General features: G+C 37.8%; 1 protein-coding gene across 1 annotated transcript; it reads left to right on the top strand.

The window, feature by feature from the left end:
* The first annotated feature begins 1,853 nt into the window (after nucleotides 1–1,853).
* Nucleotides 1,854–25,257, top strand: ntrk2b (neurotrophic tyrosine kinase, receptor, type 2b). The gene is made up of 19 exons (XM_083532169.1): nucleotides 1,854–1,930; nucleotides 2,097–2,731; nucleotides 4,615–4,689; nucleotides 7,614–7,685; nucleotides 7,834–7,902; nucleotides 8,133–8,275; nucleotides 9,510–9,661; nucleotides 12,286–12,418; nucleotides 13,045–13,359; nucleotides 15,157–15,168; nucleotides 16,488–16,505; nucleotides 16,606–16,637; nucleotides 16,806–16,905; nucleotides 17,753–17,941; nucleotides 18,331–18,461; nucleotides 20,341–20,513; nucleotides 20,872–21,112; nucleotides 22,460–22,618; nucleotides 23,394–25,257. Exons 2-19 carry the CDS (start codon nucleotides 2,559–2,561, stop codon nucleotides 23,577–23,579), a joined length of 2,373 nt encoding a protein of 790 aa, XP_083388295.1. The 5' UTR covers nucleotides 1,854–1,930; nucleotides 2,097–2,558; the 3' UTR covers nucleotides 23,580–25,257.
* Nucleotides 25,258–25,815: the final 558 nt, after the last annotated feature.

Below are 25,815 nucleotides of genomic sequence, written 5' to 3'. Positions count from 1 at the left end.
ATTATTATTATTATAATTACTTAATGTATTATTATTACATTATTACTGTTCTTAATGCAGTGCACTTGTGTTTTCCCCATATGTACACGAGTAAACTTTGAAGTAATGCCAAATTAGATCATCATACACATGATTTTAGTTTTAGAATTAAAATATTAGTCAGCCAACTAATAACAGCTCTCTTTCCTTCTTTTATTCCAAATATTATATGTGACAATTAGCTTTTTTCAGTTGTTGGAAGAATGTAATATTTTGCATAAAAATTATTTGTAGATATTTCATTTATCAGTTACTTGTTTCTTATGTGTTTGTTTATATATTCCAAATGGTATTATCATAAATACATTCATACACCTTTTGCACCTTGCACATGCAATTAATCAAATTATAGGCCAATCATGTGGTGCAGAGCTTCATTTATTATTCACACCAAACATCAGAATTATGTGATTTTCTTTGGTGCATGGATGTTGTTGGAGCCAGAAATGATGAACTAAATATTTCAGAAGGTCAGCACCCAGTAGACTTGATATATATATATATATATATATATATATATATATATATATATATATATATATATATATCCACTGCTATATTCACTGCTATAGACTTTATATTTATTCACTGTAAATATGTTTATATGTTTACATTTGTACTTCTGGTACCTTTACTATTCAATGACAATAAACTTGTGTATATATATATATATATGTATGTATATGTATTTTTTTAACCCTGATGCCCACAATTAAAGTTTTTGTTATTACTTTTCATTTTTTCCTCTTGCAGTTTCCCATCGCAGAGCTTTTTTTTTTCCAGCAGTGGCATTTCTGCTCCGTAGTTATTCCTTCTTAGATGCAACCCATCTTGTGCGTCAAAGTGCACGTCATCCCCCGGTAATGGCTGTCAGTGGATTGGGCTTTTGTTGAAGGCGCGCGACACGCGGCACGGCACGCTCGTAGCACGAAATGGACAAAAAATAAACTTTAGGAGTAGAAACAGTTTTAATATAAAAAAAATAATAAACAAACATGATAAAAAAAAAATAGCAGGGTGCATAATTAATGATGGGCTCTATCTATCTATCTATCTATCTATCTATCTATCTATCTATCTATCTATCTATCTATCTATCTATCTATCTATATATATATATATATATATATATATATATATATATATAGAGAGAGAGAGAGAAAGAGAGAGAGAAGCATAAGACAGGAAGATGTAAATATTCATGTAAATTGTAGGTGTGATGCGTTTGTCTTGTCCTAATCGATAGTCACTCTGCCTCCCACGCACACACACACACACACACACACACGCGCGCGCGTTCTGTGGCACAGCGCTGGCTCGGGCACCATAACACCCCACTCCTCTCCCTCCCCCCCCCCCCGGGCTTAGTGCCTGCGGTGACACGTTATACCACTTCTCTGTATGGTGGACAGTGGGGCATCGCCTGAGTGGACGCGCAGCATCATCATCATCGTCCTGGAATCATCATCACCCTCCTCCTCCTCCTCCTCCTCCTCCTCCTTCTGTTCCTTCGTCCGCACATAATGAGCAACTCAGTGCGCGCTCCGTGTGTATCATGAGCATGATCTACTGTCCATTTTGGCCAAATCAGAGGGTCAAACGTTTTTACCTCCTAGTCTTGCTGGGGTGGGTGGTTGGGGGGGAGTTGGGGGGGGGGGGGTGTTATTATGAAGAGAGGTGGGATGGAGATGAGGGGGGTAAAACGGCAGGAGGCGGGATTGTGGTGCCGTCAGCCTGCGCGTTTGGATAGCCTTACTATTGGTCGGAACCAATCCGGTTGCGCTCCGCTCTGTTCGGTTCCACACTGAAATCGTGGCAGTCGCGGGTTTTTTTTCCCGGCTTGGTGTGTGTGTGTGTGTGTGTGTGTGTGTGTGTGTGTGTGTGTGTGTGTGTGTATATATATATATATATATATATATATATATATATATATATATATATATATATATAGAGAGAGAGAGAGAGAGAGAGAGAGAGAGAGAGAGAGAGAAAGAGCGAGCGAGAGAGAGAGAGAGAGAGAGAGAGAGAGAGAGAGAGAGAGAGAGAGAGAGAGAGAGAGAGAGAGAGAGATATGTGTGCGTGTGTGTGTTTTCCCCCCTTTTTTCACGCCGCACTTACACGGAGATTCTGACAGCGAGCACAATATCAGCTTGGCACGGCGGATCGGTACATGATGGTGTTTGTGTGTGATGGTGTGTGTGATGGTGTGAGCCGGCCATGGTGCGCAGACAGCATAAGAGGCCACTCCATGACAGCAGTCTCACCTCGGCGTCTCTGCGCTCCAGTTTGCTTCGTGCTTGAGGGAATGATTAAAAGTCTGGCTTGAAAAGAAGATCGAGAAGAAGAAGATATTTTGGTCCCGTACTACCCCCCTCAACCCCCCCTTCCCTCTCTCCACACGCTCCACACATACACGTACACGCACACGCGCACACACACACGCGCACACACACACACGCACCACCGGGGCATTAACACTGGAACTGGTCGCGGGGTTGTTTTTTTTTTTTTTAACCGGAATGGCTCGCTGGGGATTATATGGGATTTTGATGGGGCTCCTGAAGCTCGGATCTTCTTGTCCTACATCTTGTTCTTGTAATACCTCGAGGATCGCGTGCGTCTCCCAGGACCCAGGAATCGAGGATTTTCCTATCCTGGTGCCGGAGACCGACATGGAAAACATCACCGACATGTAAGTAGCAGCCTGGGCTGTAATTTATTTCAGCAGAAAAGATGGGAGATGGAGATGGAGATGGGAGACGTGTCGTGTTGGTGCTTTAAAAAAAAGAAAGAGAGAAGACACACATTGTTTTAAGGTGGTGTAAAATGTGCATTCAGATGTCTGAAATCTTGCCGGGGATAACCTTCTCATTAATGGTTCATCTTCATGCTTCATGCATTTGCACTCATTTTCCTGGAGGCATCAAATGATTGGGCTGGTTGATATGCAAAATGGACCACCTATACACACACACACACACACACACACACACACACACACACACACACACACACACACACACACACACACATATATATATATATATATATATATATATATATATATATATATATATATATATATATATATATATATATATATATATATATATATATATATGCAGTATAACAACATAAAAAGGCCGTGTGTGTGTGTGTGTGTGTGTGTGTGTGTGTGTGTGTTTGAGAGAGAAAAACCGCGCGCGCGCACGCGAGCTAGAGCGTGCGTGTGTGTTGCGCGGGAGTGTGTGCGCGCACATCGAGAACGCGCATATTGCAAGGGGTGGGTGTTATGGTAAATAAAAGTATATGAGGTTTTGCACTAGAACAAATCCACACCGATTCGATCTCGGTAGCTTCTGTGGAGATTTTTGAGACGTGGTTATTTAAATAAATCTGTCCTTGAGAATGATAAGTGGAGAAAAGAGTCGACGAGATGATGGTGGTGGTGATGAAGATGGTGGTGATGGTCATGATGATGATGGTGGTGGTAGTGGTGGTGATGTGGTGGTGGTGATAATGGTAATTGTGGTGATGGTAATGATGATAATGATGGTGGTGCTGGAAATGATGCTGATCATGCTCAGGACCCATCACGCATGCAACAACCCAGAATGCATCAAAATGCACGACTGTAGCCTATGCAATGCAGAAAATAAACACACACACACACACACACACACACACACACACACACACACACACACACACCTCTTTACTAAACCTTTCCTTTAGCTAAAATAAAATTCTCATCATGGTGTGAGCTTCGGTTCAGAGACTGCAGAGCAATAGGCATCAGCGCCTACACAAATATGTCACTCGGTTGCCACGACAACGGTGCGGCCAGGCTACTTGAGGCGCGTGCGGGTCTCTTAAGTCGCTTGAGCCAAACGTGTTCTCCCATGGTGGAGTCTGAACTGCATAAACACCAAAAAATGTATACCTTGATAAAACATGTACCTTGTCTGTGCTGGTGCTGGTGCTGGTGCTGGTGCTGTTATTAGTGCACCTGTTGTCCATGTGATGCGTATGCATGTGGTCTTAGTGTTACCTGGAAAGGTATCTACCTTGACATTACGGGGTGTTATGCCGCTTCGCATCTCCAAGGTTTGTTCTTGAACTTGCGTGACTGTCTGTGTGGAGTCTCTAAATGCTCTACTTCATGTCCATATGGGGGTTCCTTGAAGGCTCTCCTTAAAACATGCCAGTGTGTAGATTTAAATGGTTAAAATAAACATCAATAAATGCATAATACCCTGAGATGTCCATGATCCCACCTCACGTCCAGTGTTCCATAAATTGGCTCTAGAACCAGTGCAACACTATATGTTCAAAAGACTGTGGACACCTGACCATCACACTCATATGTGCTTGATCCCCATACCAGTAATACTTAATATTTTGAAAAAAAAAAATAGATGTATGTTTTACTTATAGACAAAATATTCTTGTAAGCATGTAAATCATATTCATGAAATGAAACTTGGGAATTGATGGGGTACAAACCATTTAAAAACCATACAGCTCATAAAAATCTTGTAAATGATAAACACAGGATTCCTCTTTTGTTTCCAGGTATATCGCAAATCAAAACGGACTTTATGAACTCAAGAAGAACCACATGAAGTTTTACACAAACCTCAGGAACTTGTGAGTATTTGGTTATAATATGTGTGAGACGATGAGCAAAACTTAGCGCGCCACACTGTATTTTAGCCTTCGTACACCACGTGTGATTTTTATTCGTGCAAGGATACATTTATTGCTGTGGAGCATCCAGGAAACAAGTTCCTGTTATCACTTACATTATAGAAGTTATAGTAGTTCCCTCACAGGTCTCATTTATTTTCTTGAAGTTAATAAGGCAAGAAAGGAAGTTTGTCATGTTAGCCAGTAACAGTGTTGTGCAATATTTTGTATATTTCAATATATTTTTTTTTAACTTTGTTTAACTTTTTTTTATAAATCCTAATAATGATTAATATCATGAATTTTATACTTTAGAACCATATTTCTTTCTTAGTATGTACAATTTATTGTATTTTCTGTGAAAGATATTCAAAACATTTCTGTGAATTTCATTTTCAAGTCAAAATTTCATTTTTGATCACATATATATATATATATATCGTTTTTTGTTGTTGTTTTTTATTTCTTTGGTAAATGTAACAGCTTCCTATAAGTGTTCTGATAGGATTTCACAAAAACACCTTTAGAAGCTCTTAAAGAGGAACAACAAAAGAAACTTCGACAAATGATGCTTTAAATAATTTATTTCATATAAATCTACACTTAATACATAACAGGGTTATAAAGCAAATACCAATAATCAACATCAGATTGACCAGGATTCAGATCTTTTGCTATGAGATATAATTCTTTGGCATGTCTTCAGATCATCTTTGAGATGTTTCTGCACTTTGACCAAAGCCCACCTGTGGCAAATTCAATGGACTGGACATGAGCTTAAAGGAACTGCCTGCAGAGCTTAGAGACAGGATTGCATCGAGGCACAGATCTGGAAAATTCAACAAAAAATTATTCTGCCGCATTGAAGAGTCCCAACAGCACAGTGGCCTCCATAATTCTTAAATGAAAGAAGTTTGGAACAATCAGGACTTTTCCTAGAGCTGGTCGCTGGGCCAAACTGAGCAATCAAAACAAGCGCCTTGGTAAGAAAGGCGACTAAGGAGCTGAGGGTCATTCTGTTTGAGCTCCAGAGATCATGTGTGGAGATGAGAGAATCTTGAAGAAGCTATCAAGTCATCAGTGCAACATTCTACCAATCTGGACAAAAGTCTCTTCTTGTTGCAAGACATGAATTTGCAGAAAAATCCCAATATTTCTAAACATTACTTTCATAACCATTGGATTCTAAGTCAACTTTCTTACCATGACTATTGTCCATGATTGCTCAGTCCGGCTAAGCAGATACCTTTTGGCAGAGTCCTGGTTGTTAAACTTCTTCCATTTAAGAATTATGGAGGTCACTGCAGCAGGAATTCTTTTTGTAGCCTTCTTTAGATCTGCACCTCAATACAATCCTTTCTCTAAACTCTGCAAGCAGTTCCTCATTGCTTGTGTCTTTGCTCTGATAGGAAATTGAGTTAGAAACAAAGTATAGAAATCTCAAAAATGATTCTGAAAAGACTTTGTGTGAGGAATTTCAAGTGTCGTAGCAAAGACTATGAATTCTTATGCATTTCATTTTTTTTCTCTCTTTACTTTTAAATATATATGTTATCACAATATATCTGTTTTTTTTTGCTTTGTCATTGGTGTGGAATGTAGACTGATTGGGGGAAAAATAGTTTTATCATAAAGCTGAACAAAATGTGACAAAAATGAATTGGTCTAAATACATTCTAAATGCAATGCGAATGTCCAAGAGGGAGAAATATGGAGTAAATTAAGATTAGTCACATCTTACTGTTTTGCGAACATTGGAGGTCAAATATGTAAAAGAACAGATTGTTTTTACGATCAAGGCCTCAAGGAGATGTATATTTTAATAAGAGGGTACTGACTGTTCAGAGGGTTACTTCCCTGTTTAAAGTGGCCCACAAAGACAAGGCAAAGATGTAATAAAAGTGTTGCAAAGTGCAATTTTATGAGAAATAGCAAGAATTAGTGGAGAAGGTAAGATTGGGGATATGTCTTGGAAAGAAGATGAGCTAGAAGGTAAAAGTTATGTTTGAAAATGATCATCTGTGTCCTTGATCATTCAGTAGTTAAAGTAGAGATACATTTGTTAAAAAAAGAAAAAAAGTGTCCCCTTAAACGTTCACTTGAGTAAAAGTACAACACTATTTGCCTTCAAATGTACTTACGTGTCCAAAGTACTATGAATTATTACGGCTATAATGTTCCTATTAGCATTTTTGTCACAAGACTCTTTGCTTAATCAACTCAGATTAGGTGAAAATACTTTTTTACTCTTAACAGACCAATCTATTAATAGAATGATAGTAATTAGTTGAACACTATCTATTAAAATGATCATGAGCCCAAAACCTCCTTCAAAAAAATCATGCAAATGAGGCCACGGGTGTTGTGGAAAGTTCGAGTCAGGAGTTTCTTCCACCATTTATTAGTCACAAAACGTTCTGCTTAATGTTGTACTTATGCTGAACTGTATGTTGGTGATAAGTAGATCAAAACATGTTTAAAACACAGTGTGTGCTCTGGAATGACTGATTTCGCAAAATCTAGTTGAGTAAAAAGTTAGAAATTTGACTTTGAAATGCAGTGACGTTAAAGTAAAAGTCTCCCCAAATGGAAATACTTCAGTACATTACTGAAGTAAAGTAAACTGTCCACTAAAGATGGATATGAATAACACTTGGATAATGTAACCATACTGCATGGACTCCAATCATCTGTCTGTATCCTTGTATGAACTCTGAGGTAAGGTAAAGTTGATGAGGTAAGAATAGATACACAGGCATGCGATCAGTTGCTAAATGAATAAAACATTAACTTGAGCACAGTGTTGGTAATGATTTTTAATTTTGTAGATTTCTTGCCTCCACATAACCATGATACTGAAATGTATATTAATGTGTTTAATACAGAACAATAATCAACACTCAACTGAAGTATATATCTAAAGCAGCCTTTGACTACAATACCAAACTTCAGTATTTGTAAGTATATTTCTCCCCGTAGATATTTTTTTCAAAGTAGAACAATTGGAGTATTTATTATTTTGTAGAAGAAAAAGATGCCACTAGTAGCACTGTTCAGTACCATTCTCTATGCTTTTTTTCTGTAAGCCTTTGTTTTGTCTTGTAGGGATCTCAGAGACAACAGACTGTCAACACTATCATGGACTGCCATTCGCAAAACCAACGTGTCGACTCTGTAAGTTTCCTGTTACAACCATTTACAATATCTATGTACAACAGACATGCCATTTATATATATATATATATATATATATATATATATATATATATATATATATATATATATATATATATATATATATATATATATATATATATATATATATATACACACACATTTACACATAATGTTCTGTTTTTAATATATGATAAATGGACAAATTAGCTGCATCTTGTGCCATTCAGGCTGCTGGTTGGAAATCCACTTAAGTGTACATGTGAAAACATTTGGATCAAGTTTAAGATGGATTTGAGTGAGCAAGATCAGCTCCAGTGTCTGCAGGACAGGAGACTGAGGACCCTCTACAAGATTACTGTCCCTTCATGTGGTAAAACAGTGACTACACACACAGTCACACAAATGACTGCAAGGCAAAACCTATTACATTTAGATAGTCGGTCAATTAATGGGGAAAAATGAAATTTTTTGTTTCTTCCTTGTACAAATAAGTAGAAATTACATATTTAAAAAATGTATGTTATATCCTTAATATAATTGTATTAGTTGACTGAGGAAGCTTACTTTCTGGTCTGAAAGACCTGGATGGGCCGCTTGTCAGCTATTTTTTTAAATGTCCTTCAGTCTAAATAAGCAAGCTCTCAGTGGAACCAGGTATCCGTTCTGTAAGCAAAAAAAAGACATAATAATAATTACTATGCTGTACTTGAAAAAATACCAAAAAAAACCAACCAAAATAAACACTTGCTGTGGTTTCCCAAAATGGATTGATTCAGTGGTGGTGATAGGCAGAGGTCGACTGATTTATCGGTTTGCCAATTATTCTGCACCGATTGCCAGAACTATCAGCAAAAATCCATACTGATAGTTTTTCCGGGTTGTGTTATCCAGTATGAGAGCGGCCTCTAGAGACGATTCACTGTTGCTGTTTATTTTAAGTGTATTTTTTATTTTTATTCATGATGTTACTGTTTTTATTTATTTAGAGTTTAACTTTTTGACTTAGTTTGAATGCATATCTTTTATTTTTATAAATATGTATTAATATAATTAATATGTAATATATAATAGATTCAGAATAATGAATCAGTAATGTTTTCTTAATAAAGTTCAGTACTATTTAATATTATATCCAGTATCCATTTTTAAAACCCAGTTGATTAATCAGTTATCGACAAGTACTTTCCAAACTAGCTATCGGTAAAATCTGTCGACCTCTAGTGATTGGGATTTTAAAAAAAAGCGATGCTTAGTAATTGATGTAAGGGTAATCGGTAAATAGCTTTAAATTCTATTTTTCATTCCATAACCAATCAATTAGATACTTTTTGGTTTTACAAAGAAAAAAAAAACAACTGCCTGCTAAGACTCCTCAATGCATGTTCACGAAGTTGTAATTTGGTGCTGACAGTAGACAGGCACGAAAAGTGAAATAAATGTATTTAGAATGTATCAGTCTTTACCTACTTAACCTTTAGAGACCTATTCTTGACCCTTTTTGACAAATCGTACCAAATGCTCCTTTTGAACTGTACTCACTTTGGGCCTAGCTGGTGAAAATCCTACAGGTTTTCAAAAATACTTTCATGTTTCTCATTTTCTAGAATCGCCACAGGTAGAGGTTGTCCCCCCTGTCGTTGACCAGATGGCAGGAAGTGATGCAATAGTGGTGTGTAATGCTTCCGGCTCTCCTGCCCCTGTGCTTTACTGGAATTTGAACACCAGTGAATATACACCATTTGCAACCAGCCATGAGGTAAATACACATCTCCAAGCTATAAACTGTCTTTTGCTGATGAAGCCTCAAATTGGATTGAAACCAAGAACCAAGAAAAACAGTGAAATTTTGGAAGGAGTCTTCAGTGCCACCACTGTATAATTGTCTATAGGTTGATTGCTTATATCTACCAAAACAAAAGTGATAGCAGGAACAAATTTATAATTATATTGTACAACTATAACTGGATAAAATGTTTTTATCAATACACTTTATGGTGGTAACAGGAGCTTAACACCAAATTGTTGGTTATTTTCCAATAATACCAAACCCCAAAAGTTTTATTCCTTAGCTTTCTTTATTCTTACCAACTTGTATACACTTTTCATGGAAGAACAGTTTTTAATGACTAATCAAAGTCCTTTGCTTTTAACCACATCAAATTGGATTGTACTGAAATGCCCCGTGTATAACCACAGGACCCTCACGTGAGTCCTAACCACTCTATACAAAGCACCAGGGGTACATTAAGCTTTAAACACTTAATTGCCATTGCATCCAGTAATGGATGTGTTAATGGAAAAACATAGGGGCTTTCAGGACTTAGAGCCCGGTTCCCCAGGTCCGAACGTCTTGGAGAGTAATCCGTGCAAGATGTTTCGGACCGTGGGAACCCAGCTCTAACTTCTGAAAGCCTGAAGTTTTTTTCATTAATTTTTTATTTAACCACTATAATATTTACAACAAAGTGTCTCTTGTGCCTGTTTGGAAACAGCAGTCTGTGGGATACTACTACTGTCCTATGTAGTAATGCTGTTTGTTGGAGGTCAGAACCTTTACATAACGCTTACAACTTGAACTTATGCCTAACTACTGGGTTTAAAGGTGTTTATTTAATATAAAAAAGTGGGGACACTGTGTACAAATGTAAAAAAAAAAAAATCAGAATCTGCAAATTTGCAAATCTCATAAATCCATAATCTATACACAATAAAACAAATCAAATGTTTAACTGAGAATATCAACTATTTTACGGAAAAAATAAGGTAATTTTGAATTTAAATTCTGTAACAGGTTTTTAAAAAGTTGGGACAGGGCCATGTTTACCACTGAAACATGTGTGACAAATTGCTGAAGTTTTGGGAGAGGAATGTTGTCCCATATGTGTCTGATACCGTATTCAAGCTGCTCACCAGTTATGGGTGTCCTTTGTTGTATTTTTCATTTGATGATGCTCCAAATTCTTTCGAATGGTGAAAGGTCTAGACTGCAGACAGACTAAGAGTTTTGCAATTTAATGTTGAGAAACTTTACTCTGAAATTGTTTCACAATTTGTACACAGATGGCAGCCCATCTTCACTTCTGAGAAACCCTCTAAGATACACAATTTATACATAATCATCTTACTGACCAATTAACCTCATTAGCGAAATATTTCTCCAATTGTTTTATTTTAATAGCACTTACTTTTTCCACACGTTTGTTTCCCCGACCCAACATTTTGAGACCTGCTGCAGTCATCAAATTCAAAATTAACTTATTTCTTTTCCCTAAAATGATACATTTCTTCAGTTTGAACATTTGATATGTTTTCTATGTTCTATTGTGAATAAAATATGGGTTTATGATATTTGAAAATTCTGTTTTTTTACTTACTGTTTACACAGTGTCCCAAATTTATTTGAATTTGGGTTGTAATCTTAAAATAAAAATGTAAAGTTCTTTGGATAGTAAAAAAAATAGATTAGTTTGTGTTTGTTCTTGGAACCCCTTGGAAAGTTTTGCATTGAACTTTGAGTATTCTTGCAGTGAGCAAGACACTGTACAGCAGTGGTGGACCAAGTATACAAACCATGTACTTGAGTTAAAGTAAAGAAACACTAGATAAAATATTACATCAGTGAAAGTGCTTCCTTTAAACTTTTACTTGAGAAAAAGAACAAAAGTATTTGCCTTCAAATTTACTTAAGTGTCCAAAATTCTATGATTTATTATAGCTATGATGTTTCTTTGATCAATTTTGTCACAAGGAGCTTGCTCGAACAACTCAGTTTAAGTAAAAAGACTCACTCTCAGTTTACCAATCTATTAATAGAAGGATAATAATGAGTCAAACACTGATTTATATCTATTAAAATTATCATGAGCCCAAAGCCTTCTTACAAAATTCCAAAAATAAGGCCAAGGGTGTTGTGACAAGTTAGAGTCAGGAGTTTCTTCTATCATTTTATACGCTCTAAATGTTCTGCTTGCTGTTGAACTGACACTGAACTGTATGCTTGTGCTAAGTAGATACACCAATCGGCACTCGAAACAAGTTTAAAACAAATCTATCCTGATTGGTGGCTTGCTGCCCGTTGACCGGTTAGGTTTTATTCGCTCATAAATTAAAAAGAAAAAAAGCTAATTTGATGTCAAAAAGACAGATATTTGACTTTGAAATGTAGTGAAGTTAAAGTAAAAGTTTTCCCAAATAGAAATACTTCAGTAAAGTACAGATACGTGAAAAAGCTACTTAAGTACAGTAATGATTTGCATTTACTTTGTTACTGCCCATCACTGCTGTACAGAATCCTGAGCTTCTCTGGATAAACAGCTTCAATGTATATCAAACAATTACAAATATTCCCCTAAAATCCTCTCACATTTATCCCTCAACCAGATGAACACAGTTGACCTGCAGTCTATGTTGATACTGAGGAACCTCTCCCACAGTGACAATGGCCGGTCCATCATTTGCAGCGCTGAGAATATTGTGGGTCAATCTGAGGAATCTGTCAACCTCAATATCCTCTGTAAGCACTCAGTCCTCTGTGTGTGTGTGAGTGTGCATATGTGTGAGTGTGTTTGAATATGCGATGAATTACTTTGCTGCCATTTATTGCGCAGGGAATGTCTTTAAACGTGTGTGTTAAAACGAGCAATTTTGTTGCACACTAGAGGCCTTGCATGCAGTTACTTTTCGAAACCACCAGGCCTATAATTAGTTGTGTTGAAAATGAGTCCTGTGAGACTCTGCTGATGGGCTTCTTTCTAGCATTAACTAAAGGCAAATGTAAGTAATGGACCACGGCATTGTTTCCAGTATTTTTACTTAGTACTATCCCAAGATATTCAAAGCGCAAGTTTTTTTACTGCTTGTTTGTTGGTTTATTTTTGGCCTTACTGCCCCCTTATGCTCCAGCAAGCTTTTTTCATTTTTTATTTTTCTGTTCAATTTCTCCTCCTAGTATTCCCTTTTGTACTTTTCCCTTTGGTCACACTTTTCCAAACCAAACTGCTTCTAAATCTCACCACACTCCGACTTCACCCCTCTGGTTTGTCTCCTGCCATGACCTGTGGTCACACTTCCTCTCCTCTCATTTTCTTTCCCTTTCCTTCTCTTCCTCATCTTTCCTTTCATACCCATTAACTGGCTCAGTTCCGCCGATTATCCTGGAACTGGAGACGCCCTCGCGCAGCCAGGATTGGTGCATCCCATTCAGTGTTACTGGAAACCCCAAACCTGAGTTGCGCTGGTACCACAAGGGCAAACTCCTGGAGGAGAAGTACTACATGAAGACTCAGATCCATGACTCAACCGAGAGTGAGTACCACGGCTGTCTGCAGCTTGAAATCCCAACACACATCCACAATGGCGTCTACACACTGTTGGCCAGCAACGAGTACGGCAAAGACCAGAGGAACGTCACCGCTCACTTCATGTTTACCCCTGACGTGGACCACTCTGGGACAGGTGGGTGCAACTTTAGATATTGTGCCAATCTCAGTGTTAAAACCAAGACTAAAGCACATGGGTGACAGGTTTAGTAGCAAGTGGTTATAACAATTATTTATAAAAATTAATGCAACTGACAATAGGTTATGGATAGAGAAAAGTACAGTTGCAAATTCTCACTTTGTTACGTTCAACATAAAATTGGTCTGATTTGACATACAGCTCTAATAGACCCAACATGGCTGCCCCAATTACAAAACTGCACCTCCAAATCATCTCAATATAACATACAATTATGTACACCAGCAAGAACAGCATTAACAAGTCTCTAAAGGGTAGCAGAGGGGTTTAACTAAAAGGCATCGCTTTTTATATAAGGATTGCATCATCAATCTCCTCTAGTATCGTTTATACTAGGGGCACACTGACCATTGTGCTTCATCATTAGGCTAGGTATAGGTCAGAATATTTCAGGACACCACCAGTACATTTTGCATGGATCAAATTACAAGAGAAGCAGAAAAACGTTCTGGAAGATTATTTGCAAGATCATCAGATTGGCAGTCAGCACAAATTCAAGACACTTAAACCACTGGAACAACCTTTCCACTAAAACAATTCCTAGAATAAAATCTGAACCATTTATATCTAAAACAGTCCAAACTTCTGCCTTAAAATTGCCAGCCACAACTCCGGACTATATATATATATATATATATATATATATATATATATATATATATATATATATATATATATATATATATATATATATATATATATATATAAAACAGTCACAGTAGATCATCCGTCTCCATACCCCCCCTGTCCTCTACATCTGCCTCTTTCAAACCAATTTTGGTCTCCTATAAAGGGGATTTTCTAGTCTATTCTGGTCATTGCTAGCTATGCTTCAGAGCGAAGAAAACTTGTTTTGGTGTGACCAAGTAGAGTCTTCTTCCTGGTGAACTCCTCATAAGTTTGTGCTTAAATCTTTCATAAGGTTCCGAAACTTCTAACACTTATAAGCTTTGGACAAAGCCTTAACAGTGTCATAATCCATGCTGTCTGGCAAACATGATAGTAAATGTGTCCACAGTTCATTTAGCCACTTTCAGAAAAATTGCAGATCTGAATGGACATTCGGTGCCACCCAGATGAGTCTGGTTCCTCTCAAGATTTCTTCCTTATGACATCTCAGGGAGTTTTTCCTTGCCACAGATGCAACTGGTTTGCTAATCAGAGATACACTTACAATTATAAGAAACAAACTTATACAGATTTTTATAACCTCTTTATCTCTGTAAAGCTGCTTTGAGACAATATCCATTGTTAAAAGTGCCATACAAATCAATTTAACTGAAGTTCTCTTCGAACTCTGAAGTCTGTATCATCCTCAATCTCCCTAAAAGATGCTAACATGCTTAGTAACATCAAAACAGGACCCTAAATCCCCTTGAATACTACATGTACTTTTGCATTGGTCTCATCTCCGGACCCAGAATAGACAATGGATCAAACTATTATTTTTAATACTGAGGTGCATTAAAGGACACCAACATGAAAAACATGAGATAAGAGGAATTGTGTCACAAAGGTGGTTTGTAACATAGTTGCTAGACTGATAAAGGAAGTGAAATATATAACAAAAGTCTTCCCTATTCCTGATTTTTACACACACTCCCCTAGAAACAAAAGTGAAACCAGAATCCTCCTTCACTTATATTAGCAGTATGGAAATTGGTACTTGCCTCTTTTATATATTTATATATTTATATACCTCATTGTAACCATGTGCTTGCATTTGCTTTACAGAGTTCTACTATGGTAAGTCACTCTATCAGAAAGTGCATGACTCATTTCTTTGTAATCTGTGGCTATGCGTAAGTTTCATTTCTCGATGTTGGTTCAACTGTTTTGTGTTTGATGGGTGCAAATTTGACTTCGACCACAGGGTTTTCTATCCTATTCCTGAGTTTTCCACCTGAGCAGTACTGTAGGTTTTCATCGATTTTTCCAGTAGCTACCTCTAAAATGACTTTACCACACCCATGTAAAAATCTACACAAAGTATGCCAGTTTTATCAGGTCTCCAAAGCAATACAGTCATCATTTATTGCCAAATCTAAGATGCTACAATTGCAATTAGAATGTGGGTCTCCATCAGGAGGCCTTATATAGCATTTAAACAAAGTCAGGGGTCCCCAAACTTTTTCACTGTGAGGGCGATCAAATTTTTTCTATCTTCAAAGGGGGGCTGGGTCAGTCTGGTATAGAAAATTACATGTTCCCGAAGTGACAACCAATATTTTTGTAAAGATTTTATTAAGATTTTACATTTATTTATTATGCTTCCTAATGCTAATTAAAAGAGAATTATTACTCTCATTATGACATTTATTCATATTCATTGCTATTGAAATCATAACATTTAAATACTTATACATATGCATATAGTTGGTGGGTGAATCGAACAAATAATTAGGCTATGTTAATAACTAGAGGTCGATCGATTTTATAGATACCGATAACTAGGTTGGATCGTTCTTGCCAATACCCGATTAATCAACCGATAGTTTTAAAAATGGAGTTTTAACACTCCATGTAAAATAATACTAAAGGTACAGAATCATGAAAATGTGCTAAAGGAAGTAAATATGAATAATTTATCAATTATATGTAATAAATATAATATGGCCCATCAATGAAGCACGTTTAAAAACAAATCACGTGGCATGAATGATTCGCCCCTAGAGGCCGCTCTTGTAATTACAGCAAACGGAAAAACTATCTGTATCGATTTTTGCCGATTGCTGATAGTACAAGGAATCACTATATTATCGGTGCCTCTATCTTTATTAATAACCGAGGTTAATTTTAGTTTGAAAGCCAACCTTTATTACCAAATACTAATATATGAGTAAAACATATATTTAAAATATATGTATTAAAAAAAACTATATATATATATATATATATATATATATATATATATGTCATTGCATGCAAAGCACGTTTTGCTCTGAGTTTCTTGCCATTGTACCATGTTAAAATACTGAATTTATGATGCACTTGAATGGACGCTCATGATTTTAATCAATTTCTGTCATATTCTGTTGGCTGTGGTGTATGAATTCTCTGCTTAGACACAACTGACATTCCAGGTATGTTCATTTTAATTTTGCTCATTGATTTTCTTCTAAATACTCGCTAAATCATGAAGACTTTTAGAAAACATACATTGTTTATTGGTGCTTCGTTTAGAAATCCCAGGAAGTCAAGAAGGCAAAGTGGCCGTAAGTGTTCATTTGTAGTAAATGCGAAAAAAATATAAAATGCTTTCAATTTGATTAGGAGCTTCATCTAGTAATTGTAAACTAATCATTTGATTACAGTACACTACAGTTTAATGGTTTCCTCAAAATCGAGCCCTTATTCGAATTTCTGGCGTATTTTTGTCCTAGGTTTATGCTGTGGTAGGGATCGCTGGGGTTGCGCTCACTGGGTGCATCTTGATGCTCATCTTTCTAAAGTATGGTCGAAGCTCAAAGTTTGGGCTGAAAGGTAAGCATGTGTCACATATGCTACAGGTTTTTTTAGGATTTCCTTTTAGGATTCCTGGATTGGGTTTAGGGTTGTGGCCAGAAGACAATGCAGTAGTGTATAGTTGCTTGCACAACCCTTTATATGGTAATATTTGGACATTTTCCATGTACTATTTCTCCATATATTCTATCCTATACTATTTATAATTTTAAAAACTTGTTTTGTATTCTTTCTACCAACACACTGTGCTATGCCCTGTTGTTTTCTTATTTTTGGTCCTCCATGACTTGTTACCTATATGTGTGCACCTATTCTGTGTCTTGTTGATTGTGCACTCGTGAGCCGTATTTTCTGTTTCACTTTAATTAATAATTTTTTTTTTTTCGGAGCTTTCTCATTTAATGTTGCCTTGGCTACTAAAATTTGTAAATGATAGTAACTATGATTCTTTGATGATCGCATTTGCATCCTGTAAAAGAGCCTGTATGGTTAAGGCTCTAGGTTGCTAATTTTGAAGGTTGGGGGTTCGAGCCTCAGTATCACCAAGCTGCCACACTTGGGACCTTAAGCAAAGCCAAGGGGGGGCTGTACTGTCTCAGGCATTGTGATGGAAAAGAATTTCACTATGCTGTAATGTATACGTGACAAATAAAAGGCTAATTAACCAGCAGGATTTTGATACAGTTTTACAAGGAGATAACCTAGACAAAGTTTGCAACGAAAAATAAACCTTTGTTTTTTTTGCATGTCTTCTGTTGCTAATGTTATATATATATAAATATTACTATTATCAAATCCACCATTTGAGACTGATATTTTTATAATCGTGTATTTGTGGCACATTGCTCTCCCTCCTCCACTGCAGGGTCCTCCTCAGTAATCAGCAATGATGACGACTCGGCCAGCCCACTCCACCATGTCTCCAATGGCAACAACACACCATCCTCCTCCGAGATGGGCCCAGACGCTGTCATCATCGGCATGACCAAGATCCCAGTCATCGAGAACCCACAGTACTTCCGCAATCCTGGCAGTGTGCTGAAATCAGACACTTGTGAGTTGCCATGGCTTGCTAGACCACCTTAAACAACTTAGCCCAGCATATATACACACACACACACACACACACACACACACACACACACACACACACACACACACACACACACACACACACACAGATACACTACCTCACTTCACTCCATCCCAACCATCTGAAACTGATTCCAGACGTGGGCTTGCCGCCGCTTGTCGTCATACTAAACTCACCTTCTCTACTGCCATGGCAACAACATTGAAGTGAATCACTACATGTAGATTTTTACAGAAATTAGCTCTGTGATTTCTTTTCCATGATTCATTTGCATGGTTCTGCTCAAGGTCTGTCCTGTTATTTGCACTCGCTATTGACAGTGAGCTAATGTGATGCATTCTTTGTTCCAGTTGTGCAACACATCAAACGGCACAACATAGTCCTGAAGAGAGAACTAGGAGAGGGAGCTTTCGGGAAAGTGTTCCTAGCTGAGTGCTATAACTTGTCCCCGGACCAGGAGAAGATTTTGGTAGCTGTCAAGGTATGAGATCCTGAGAACCTTCGAGTTTCAGAAATGCTAGTTAGCAATTAATACTTTAAATGATCCATCTGGCACTATAAAGAGTTTCTTGGGTAATCCTTTTGAGAGAAAGGAGTCTTTTAAAAAAGGTTCTAGGTAGGTTTTTAGTTAGGATGCAGTGACTTAATTGTCACACGGAACCTTTTAAAAATACCTTTAAAAAGTGACAATGTACTGTTTTCTTTCATACAAAAATAACATCTAGACTGAATGGTTCTTTGTAGAAGAACAATATACAGTTTTATTACTGCTTAAGCAGGCAGTAATCCTTGATAAAAGTTTCTTTTCGGCTTCTCCCGTTAGGGGTCGCCACAGCGGATCCTCCGCACGTTTGATTTGGCACATGTTAAAAAACTTAAGGGATCGTTCTTGCAAAGTGAACACGTTACAGTGAAAATCCAGAACTCTTAAAGATGGTTTGGTTGCTCCATAGGGGAAAACATTATAGATTCTATATGGATTTTATGGTTCTTTGTAAAGTCTTGCCACATATTTGCCCCCCAAGTAGAATCCTTTTAAATAGCTGCAATTTTTTTAGATTTTATTATGATGAACTTTGGGGGAGTGGTGGCTCCAGCGGTTAAGGCGCTGGGTTACCGATCGGAAGGTCGGGGTACCCCGTCAAGCCCCGGTATCGCCAAGCTGCCACTCTTGGGCCCTTGAGCAAGGCCCTTAACCCTCTATGCTCCAGGGGACCCTTACGAGAAAAATAAATCAAGGACCGTGACGTCGGAGCGACGTGGGGCCGCCTTCCCGTGGGCTCACCACCTGCAGGAGGGACCGTAAGGGACCGGTGCTGAGAGGATTGGGCAGCAGTCGAAGGCGGGGGTCTTGACAGCCCAATCCCTGGACACAGAGAAGTGTCTGGGGAATCGGCTTAGACTGCTGCCCCCGCGACCCGAATTACAGATAAGCGGGAGAAGATGAAATGAGATGAAATGAAATGATGAACTTTGTTGTAGCATAAATACTTAAAAACACCCATCTGCTTTATGTTCCTGCTGTGTATATGTAACAGACTCCATAAAAGGAATAAACACAAAAGAATTGGACAGTGGAAGACAGTTCGAAATCCAAATTTGACAATTTTTGTCTCTAAAAGAAGAACATCTGTAAGACGGAGAATAGGTCCAACATGGAGATGGAAGTGTAATGTTTTAAAGACTTATTCCTGGTGAAAGGAATCCTGAACCAACATGGCAACCATTCCATAATTCAACACCATGCAATTCTGCCTGGACTGCGGCTCATTGAACCAACTTCAACATATAACAAGACAATGAGCCGAAGTGTACGTCCGAGCTATTTATCGAATCATCTGGATTGTTGTCTTTAATGGAATGGCCTGCCCACTCACCGTGCCTAAATCCTATTGATCTGCTCTGAGATGAAGTGGATCGCAAGATCGTGAACTAGTGAAGAACACGAGTTTTACAAGAAGCACGGCAAAGTGTTTCAGCTGAGCGTTTGGAAAAACAAACTGTCCAGCTGCAAAGAGTGTGTAAAGCTGTTAATCATGCGAAGGGAGGATTTTACCGTTAAATGACTGTCACATAGAAACAAAAAGGAACGTGCAAAAGTCTTTGTAGAACTCTATAGCGAAGGGGTTTTCTTTTCACAAAGAGTTTTAAATAGAATTCCTTGAGGAACCCTTTGTGCAAAGTCAACGTTTTAAGAAATTGTTTTAGCATCTGAAAACGGGTTTCTTTTAAGAACAAGCCTTTAAGAGCCCTTACAAAATAATCTTTTTAATAGTAAAAAAAATTAAGAAATAAGGAAACGAGATTTTAAGAGTATTCTGAATTGTTTTTTTGTTCCCCCCACAAAAAAAATCTCACAGACCCTGAAAGAGGCGAGTGAGAGCGGGCGGGCTGACTTCCACCGAGAGGCGGAGCTTCTGACCAACCTGCAGCATGAGCACATTGTCACGTTTTACGGCGTGTGTGTGGAAAGCGATCCCCTTATCATGGTGTTCGAGTACATGAAGCATGGAGATCTCAACAAGTTCCTCAGGCATGTGTTTGGAGCTGGTAGCTAAAGCCAGATATGTTCTATGAAAGTATTCCGTTCTGGTCAGCAGCATTGTTGTCTTTGTAAAGAGGTCATATTGTTGTCTCTACACAACTTCAACAATTTTAATAGATGGAGGGAGGATTGTTGAAAAAGTAATAAAGGTATAGAACATCTACTAATAACTATATATAAGTTAATCACAAATATACGATGCATACTTTTTAAATTGGTGTTGAAAAGAAAAGATTTTTTTGTTGTTAATTGATTTTTGTGTTTAAACACAAGGATGTATGAATATGTTTAGTTGTACATGACGAATGCTTTTCTTACCATCTCATTCTCTCTATCGGCTGCTCAGGGCTCACGGTCCAGATGCGATTTTAGTGGCAGACGGGCAGCAGAGTTTGATGATGGAACTGACGCAGTCTCAGATGTTGCACATTGCTCAGCAGATCGCAGCCGGCATGGTGTATCTCGCCTCGCAGCATTTTGTTCATAGAGACCTGGCAACACGCAACTGCCTGGTCGGGGAGAATCTGCTCGTGAAGATCGGAGACTTTGGCATGTCCAGAGACGTCTACAGCACAGATTACTACAGGGTAAGGAGACTGGAATATTGCAGATCCAAATGTAATTAATAACAGTGTCTCTGGAGTATATAAGTGCTCCCATCCACATTAAGAAAAACAATCTACTGAAAGCAATTGATGTACAATCTTTTTGTTGTAGACACCTGAACACAATATGCATGTGTGTTTTTGGAACATCCAATTCCACATCTAGTCCTTATTTACTCATAATAACCTCCACTCTTCTGGGATGGTGTTCAACAAGATTTTGTGTATTCATAAGACTGTTAGTAAAGTCAGGTATGGATGTAGGTGAGGTGAGGAGGCCTGGGGTGCCATCATTCATTCAGGTGTTCAATAGGGCTGGAGCTCTATAGCAGGAGATCTTTCATTCCAACTCATGTAAAGCAGGACTTCATGGAGTTGGATTTTTGCACTGGGGCATTGTCATGCTGGAACAGGTTTGGGCATCCTAGTCCAAAGTGTGTGTCTTTAACTTTCCGGGAAAGAACCACATATGGCTGGAAAAGTCAGGTTTCCCACAGTAAATTGTGAACATGGGAAATTACCTCCAACATTACCAACAATCCTGATAGTGCTGATAGTGCTGATAGTGGTGCAGTGGAAATTATGCCTTGCTTCATCCTTGATAAAACGCTGTCTTAGATCTTCAATCTGTCCAACTTGATCACCTTCTCATCTGTCCCAGCGTCCAAAACTTCAATTTTTTATGTTATCTTCATCAACAGACACATAGAATCACATGTGGAATTCCAGTGTTAGAGTAACTGTTTCATTGAAGCTCCGTGAATAGACAATAAACCGATTAAATACAAAGATGTGATTTCTTTACAAAATGCAAGAAAAACATTAAAAACATTTTTTTTGCTGTTACATAACAAATAAAACCTCCCATAAAACTTTGCACTTTACCCTAAAAATGTTTTTCGAATGTTTTGCACTCGGCTGTAGACACCGAGTCGTCATTACAGAACAATTTTCTTTTTTTTCGGCTAGAAAAGTTATCGGTGGATAGTTGAATTATGCGCTGATTAAATCCACTGAAATATAAACGTGTTAAAAGATAAAACAATCGCCTCCTGCGGTTCGTTGTTCCAAAAAAAGCTCAGACCATCTGACACTGAAGGGCTCTCCCAAATCTGCACCATGCTAACACTGCCAGGAACTCTGTGTGTGTGTGTGTGTGTGTGTGTGTGTGTGTGTGTGTGTGTGTCAGAGTGTCACCTCTTGAATTACCACCTCCCTCTTCTGTATTATACTGTATTATTCTGTATTATAAAAAGAAGTGTCCAGTTTTTATAAAGCTGCAGAACATAAAGCCCCAATTTAATAATCCGATCCGGTGTGTGCCCTCAGGTGGGTGGTCACACCATGCTGCCCATCCGCTGGATGCCTCCTGAGAGCATCATGTACCGGAGGTTCACCACAGAGAGCGACGTGTGGAGTTTGGGTGTGGTCCTGTGGGAGATCTTCACCTATGGCAAGCAGCCCTGGTACCAGCTGTCCAACAACGAGGTCAGTTCGAGGAACTCCCATAATTTAATCATGCTATGAAGCCCACAACAGCTTTCGTATAGCTTCAAATATGCAGGTAATCATTTGGAAGTTTGGGCAGATGCCTGTTAAGTTGGACAGATGACTTTTTCAGGTACCTGACATGGTAGGAGTGATCCCACTAACTGGTTAATCAACCGTATTTAAAATAGATACTGGATAAACAACAAACAAACACTCCATGTAAAAAGTGCTGAACTTTATTAAAATAAAACAAAACAAAACAAAAACAGTACTGAATCATGAAAATGTGCTAAAGGAAATACATATAAATATATTCATTAATAAATAGAATTATATGATTAATACATTATAAATAAATATAATATAACGCTCTCTGTGCAGCGCGCAGTCTCACGTGTAATGTCACGTAATGAGAGCGGACTGAAAGACAGAAAGAAACTTCTGGTATGGATTTTTACAGCAATCAAACTATTATATATTATCTATTGAAAACTGAGGGTAATTTTTATTTAAAAGCCAATAATCAAATGCAGATATGAAATGAGTAAAACATATATTTAGAATCAAATGTTGAGATGGCCGTTCCAAGTGTGTGTGTGTGTGTGTGTGTGTGTGTGTGTGTGTGTGTGTGTGTGTGTGTGTGTTTGTGTGTGTGTGTGTGTGTGTGTGATGAAGACCCCTGGTGAAGTTTTGTTGAATTTAGTACAAAAAGTTGAATCTCTCGTTTGTAGACTAAGCTGCTGTGTTTATTTATTGTTGGCTCCCCCTGCAGGTGATCGAGTGTATCACACAGGGCAGGGTTCTGCAAAGGCCTCGCACCTGCCCAAAAGAGGTGTATGACCTGATGATGGGCTGCTGGCAGCGTGAACCGTACATGAGACTCAACATTAAAGAGATTCACAATCTGCTCCAGAGCCTGGCCAAGGCTTCACCTGTTTATCTGGACATCCTGGGCTGAACGTCTGTGTGTATATGAGTGTGTGTCTGTGTGTGTGTGTGTGTGTGTGTGTATGTGTGAGCAAAAAATTGGGCTTAAATGTTCTTGCTTGTGCTTCTGCCTCTTTATCACATAGACTACAGGCCCTAAAGTTGATCACGTACATTTCTGCAATTTTTTTTTGCTGTTCTTGTTGGGACATCCGTATCCTCCCCGCTTCAAATTGTACTACTTTTGAGTTGTGCGGGTTTCGACGGTGAAGGCTGCGGAGGGAAATCAGGCCAATCGGTGTAAATACTCCTGGATGTTTTAGGAGGCTTTTTGTTTTTCTTCATCGCAGTGACTGAAGGAACATCCAGCTGAAGTACAAGCAAAACTAAAAGCAAAAAAAGAAAAAAAAAACTATTTAAACAGTAAAGGCTTACGCTTAATTGTCAGAGATGATACACATTTGTGAAAAATGGACAGTTTAGAAAAAAGGGAATTATTATTATTTTTTTCTGGACTTGTTCTCATCCGGTCCTTTGTTGCCACCGTGGTGCCATTCCTTTTTTTTTATTTACACTTCCGAAAAAATGGAGAATTCTTAATTTAGAGTCATGAACGGCTCGTTTATTAGCACAACTTTGTCACTGTTCTGGCTTTGAGCACAGACTGCAATGCAACTGCTTGAGATGAAAAAAACCAGAATGTTTTTAAAATGAAGAGTGATGGAACGAAGGTTTTGGGTTTTTGAAGCACAGTGGAAAGAAATGGTGAAAATTCTGGTCGCCTTGAAGCAGTTGTGCAGATGTCAGGACAGCTGTTAGTTCATCTGATTGGTCAGTTTTTTTTTTCTGTGGGGTTTCAGTGAGAGCACAGTGGCAAAAAGTCACCAGCAGCGGAACTCCGTCTGGACGGTAAATGGAATCGCTGAATCGCAAGGCCGTTTTCTTTTGCTCGGCTCAATCAATGTGATCGTCTCGGTCCTGGTGGTTAGCAATGACACGGCGAGAGGATATTCAGTGGCATGAAGCAGCCACATTTTTATACCCCCTGGTGGTTTTTTTTGTTTTTTTGCGTTTGATATTTCAGGAGGTCAAAGTGAGTTTTCTATGAATGACAGAAATGTCGAATGGATACAAGAAGGCGGATTTTATTTGCACTTATGATTATAAGCCGAAATCATTAATTTTTTTAGGCTTTGTTATTTACTATGAAAAAAAAAACTGCTTTCAAGATCCTTCGCTGTTTTTTTTTTCTTTTGTGTGTGTAATTTGTGCTATTTGAAAGCCTTGGATTTTGGTGGGCACTGTGATGTGATATGAGCTGGCCTTCCCTGAGGTCATCACCAGGAGATAAAGACCCTATGAAGGGAGCCAGGATTCAGTGTGTGTGTGTGTGTGTGGTTGAGTCCCACCTGCTTTGTGAAAAGAAGACCAGATTTCCAGGAAGACTTACTGACCCTGCTACACCCATCAAAACGTACAAATTCATTGGTTCGTTCCAGATTAAACCCCGCCTCCTCCTCATCTTTCTGGTTCTAGTTTATTAAGTCAGAGTAAGTCTTCCTGTACACACACGTCTTCTCGCTAATCGGTGGACGTCCTCACTTCTCGCGATCTGTGCAATCAAAAATGTAAATGCTCATCATCTACATTTACTGTCCTTCGTACTCTGATGTCGAAACTGTTTCTAGAGGATTAAAAACTGGAATTAATTTTTTTTTTCCAAGAGTCAAAAAAAAAGAAAAAAGGGAAAACACAGAAATAGACTTTTTTTTCCTTTGAAAATCAGACAGATTATATGTTTAATAACATTAATAATAATTTTACAATGAATATTATTATTTATAATAATACTATTTATTATAGAGTTCTTCATTTTTATTTCATACCTGAAATTATAATTTTTTTGGTTAAATCTGAATAGGATCTGGCAAAATTTGGATTTATCAAAAAAATTCAAAAAATTGCAAAGAAAATAGAAAAATATTCAAGAACTATATCTGTTCTGAATTTTAGAAGAGAGAAAGAAAGAGATTTTTCCCCCTTTGATAATCAGCTAGATTCTATGAATAATAAATGTAAAATGAATATTATTATTTATAATAATAATATTAATGAATATAGACTTCTTTATTTTCATTTTATACCTGAAATGTTTTTTTTTTTTACATCTGGGTTGGATCTGGCGCTAAATTTGGATTTATTTAAAATTATTTAAAATTCCAAAGAAAATAGAAATATATTCCAGAACTATATTTAGTCCAAATTTT

This window comes from Silurus aristotelis (genome assembly GCF_946808225.1).
Source record: "Silurus aristotelis genome assembly, chromosome: 26".
Lineage (NCBI taxonomy): Eukaryota > Metazoa > Chordata > Actinopteri > Siluriformes > Siluridae > Silurus > Silurus aristotelis.
The sequence above is the reverse complement of the archived record's forward strand: the minus strand, read 5'-3'. Positions and strand labels throughout refer to the sequence as shown.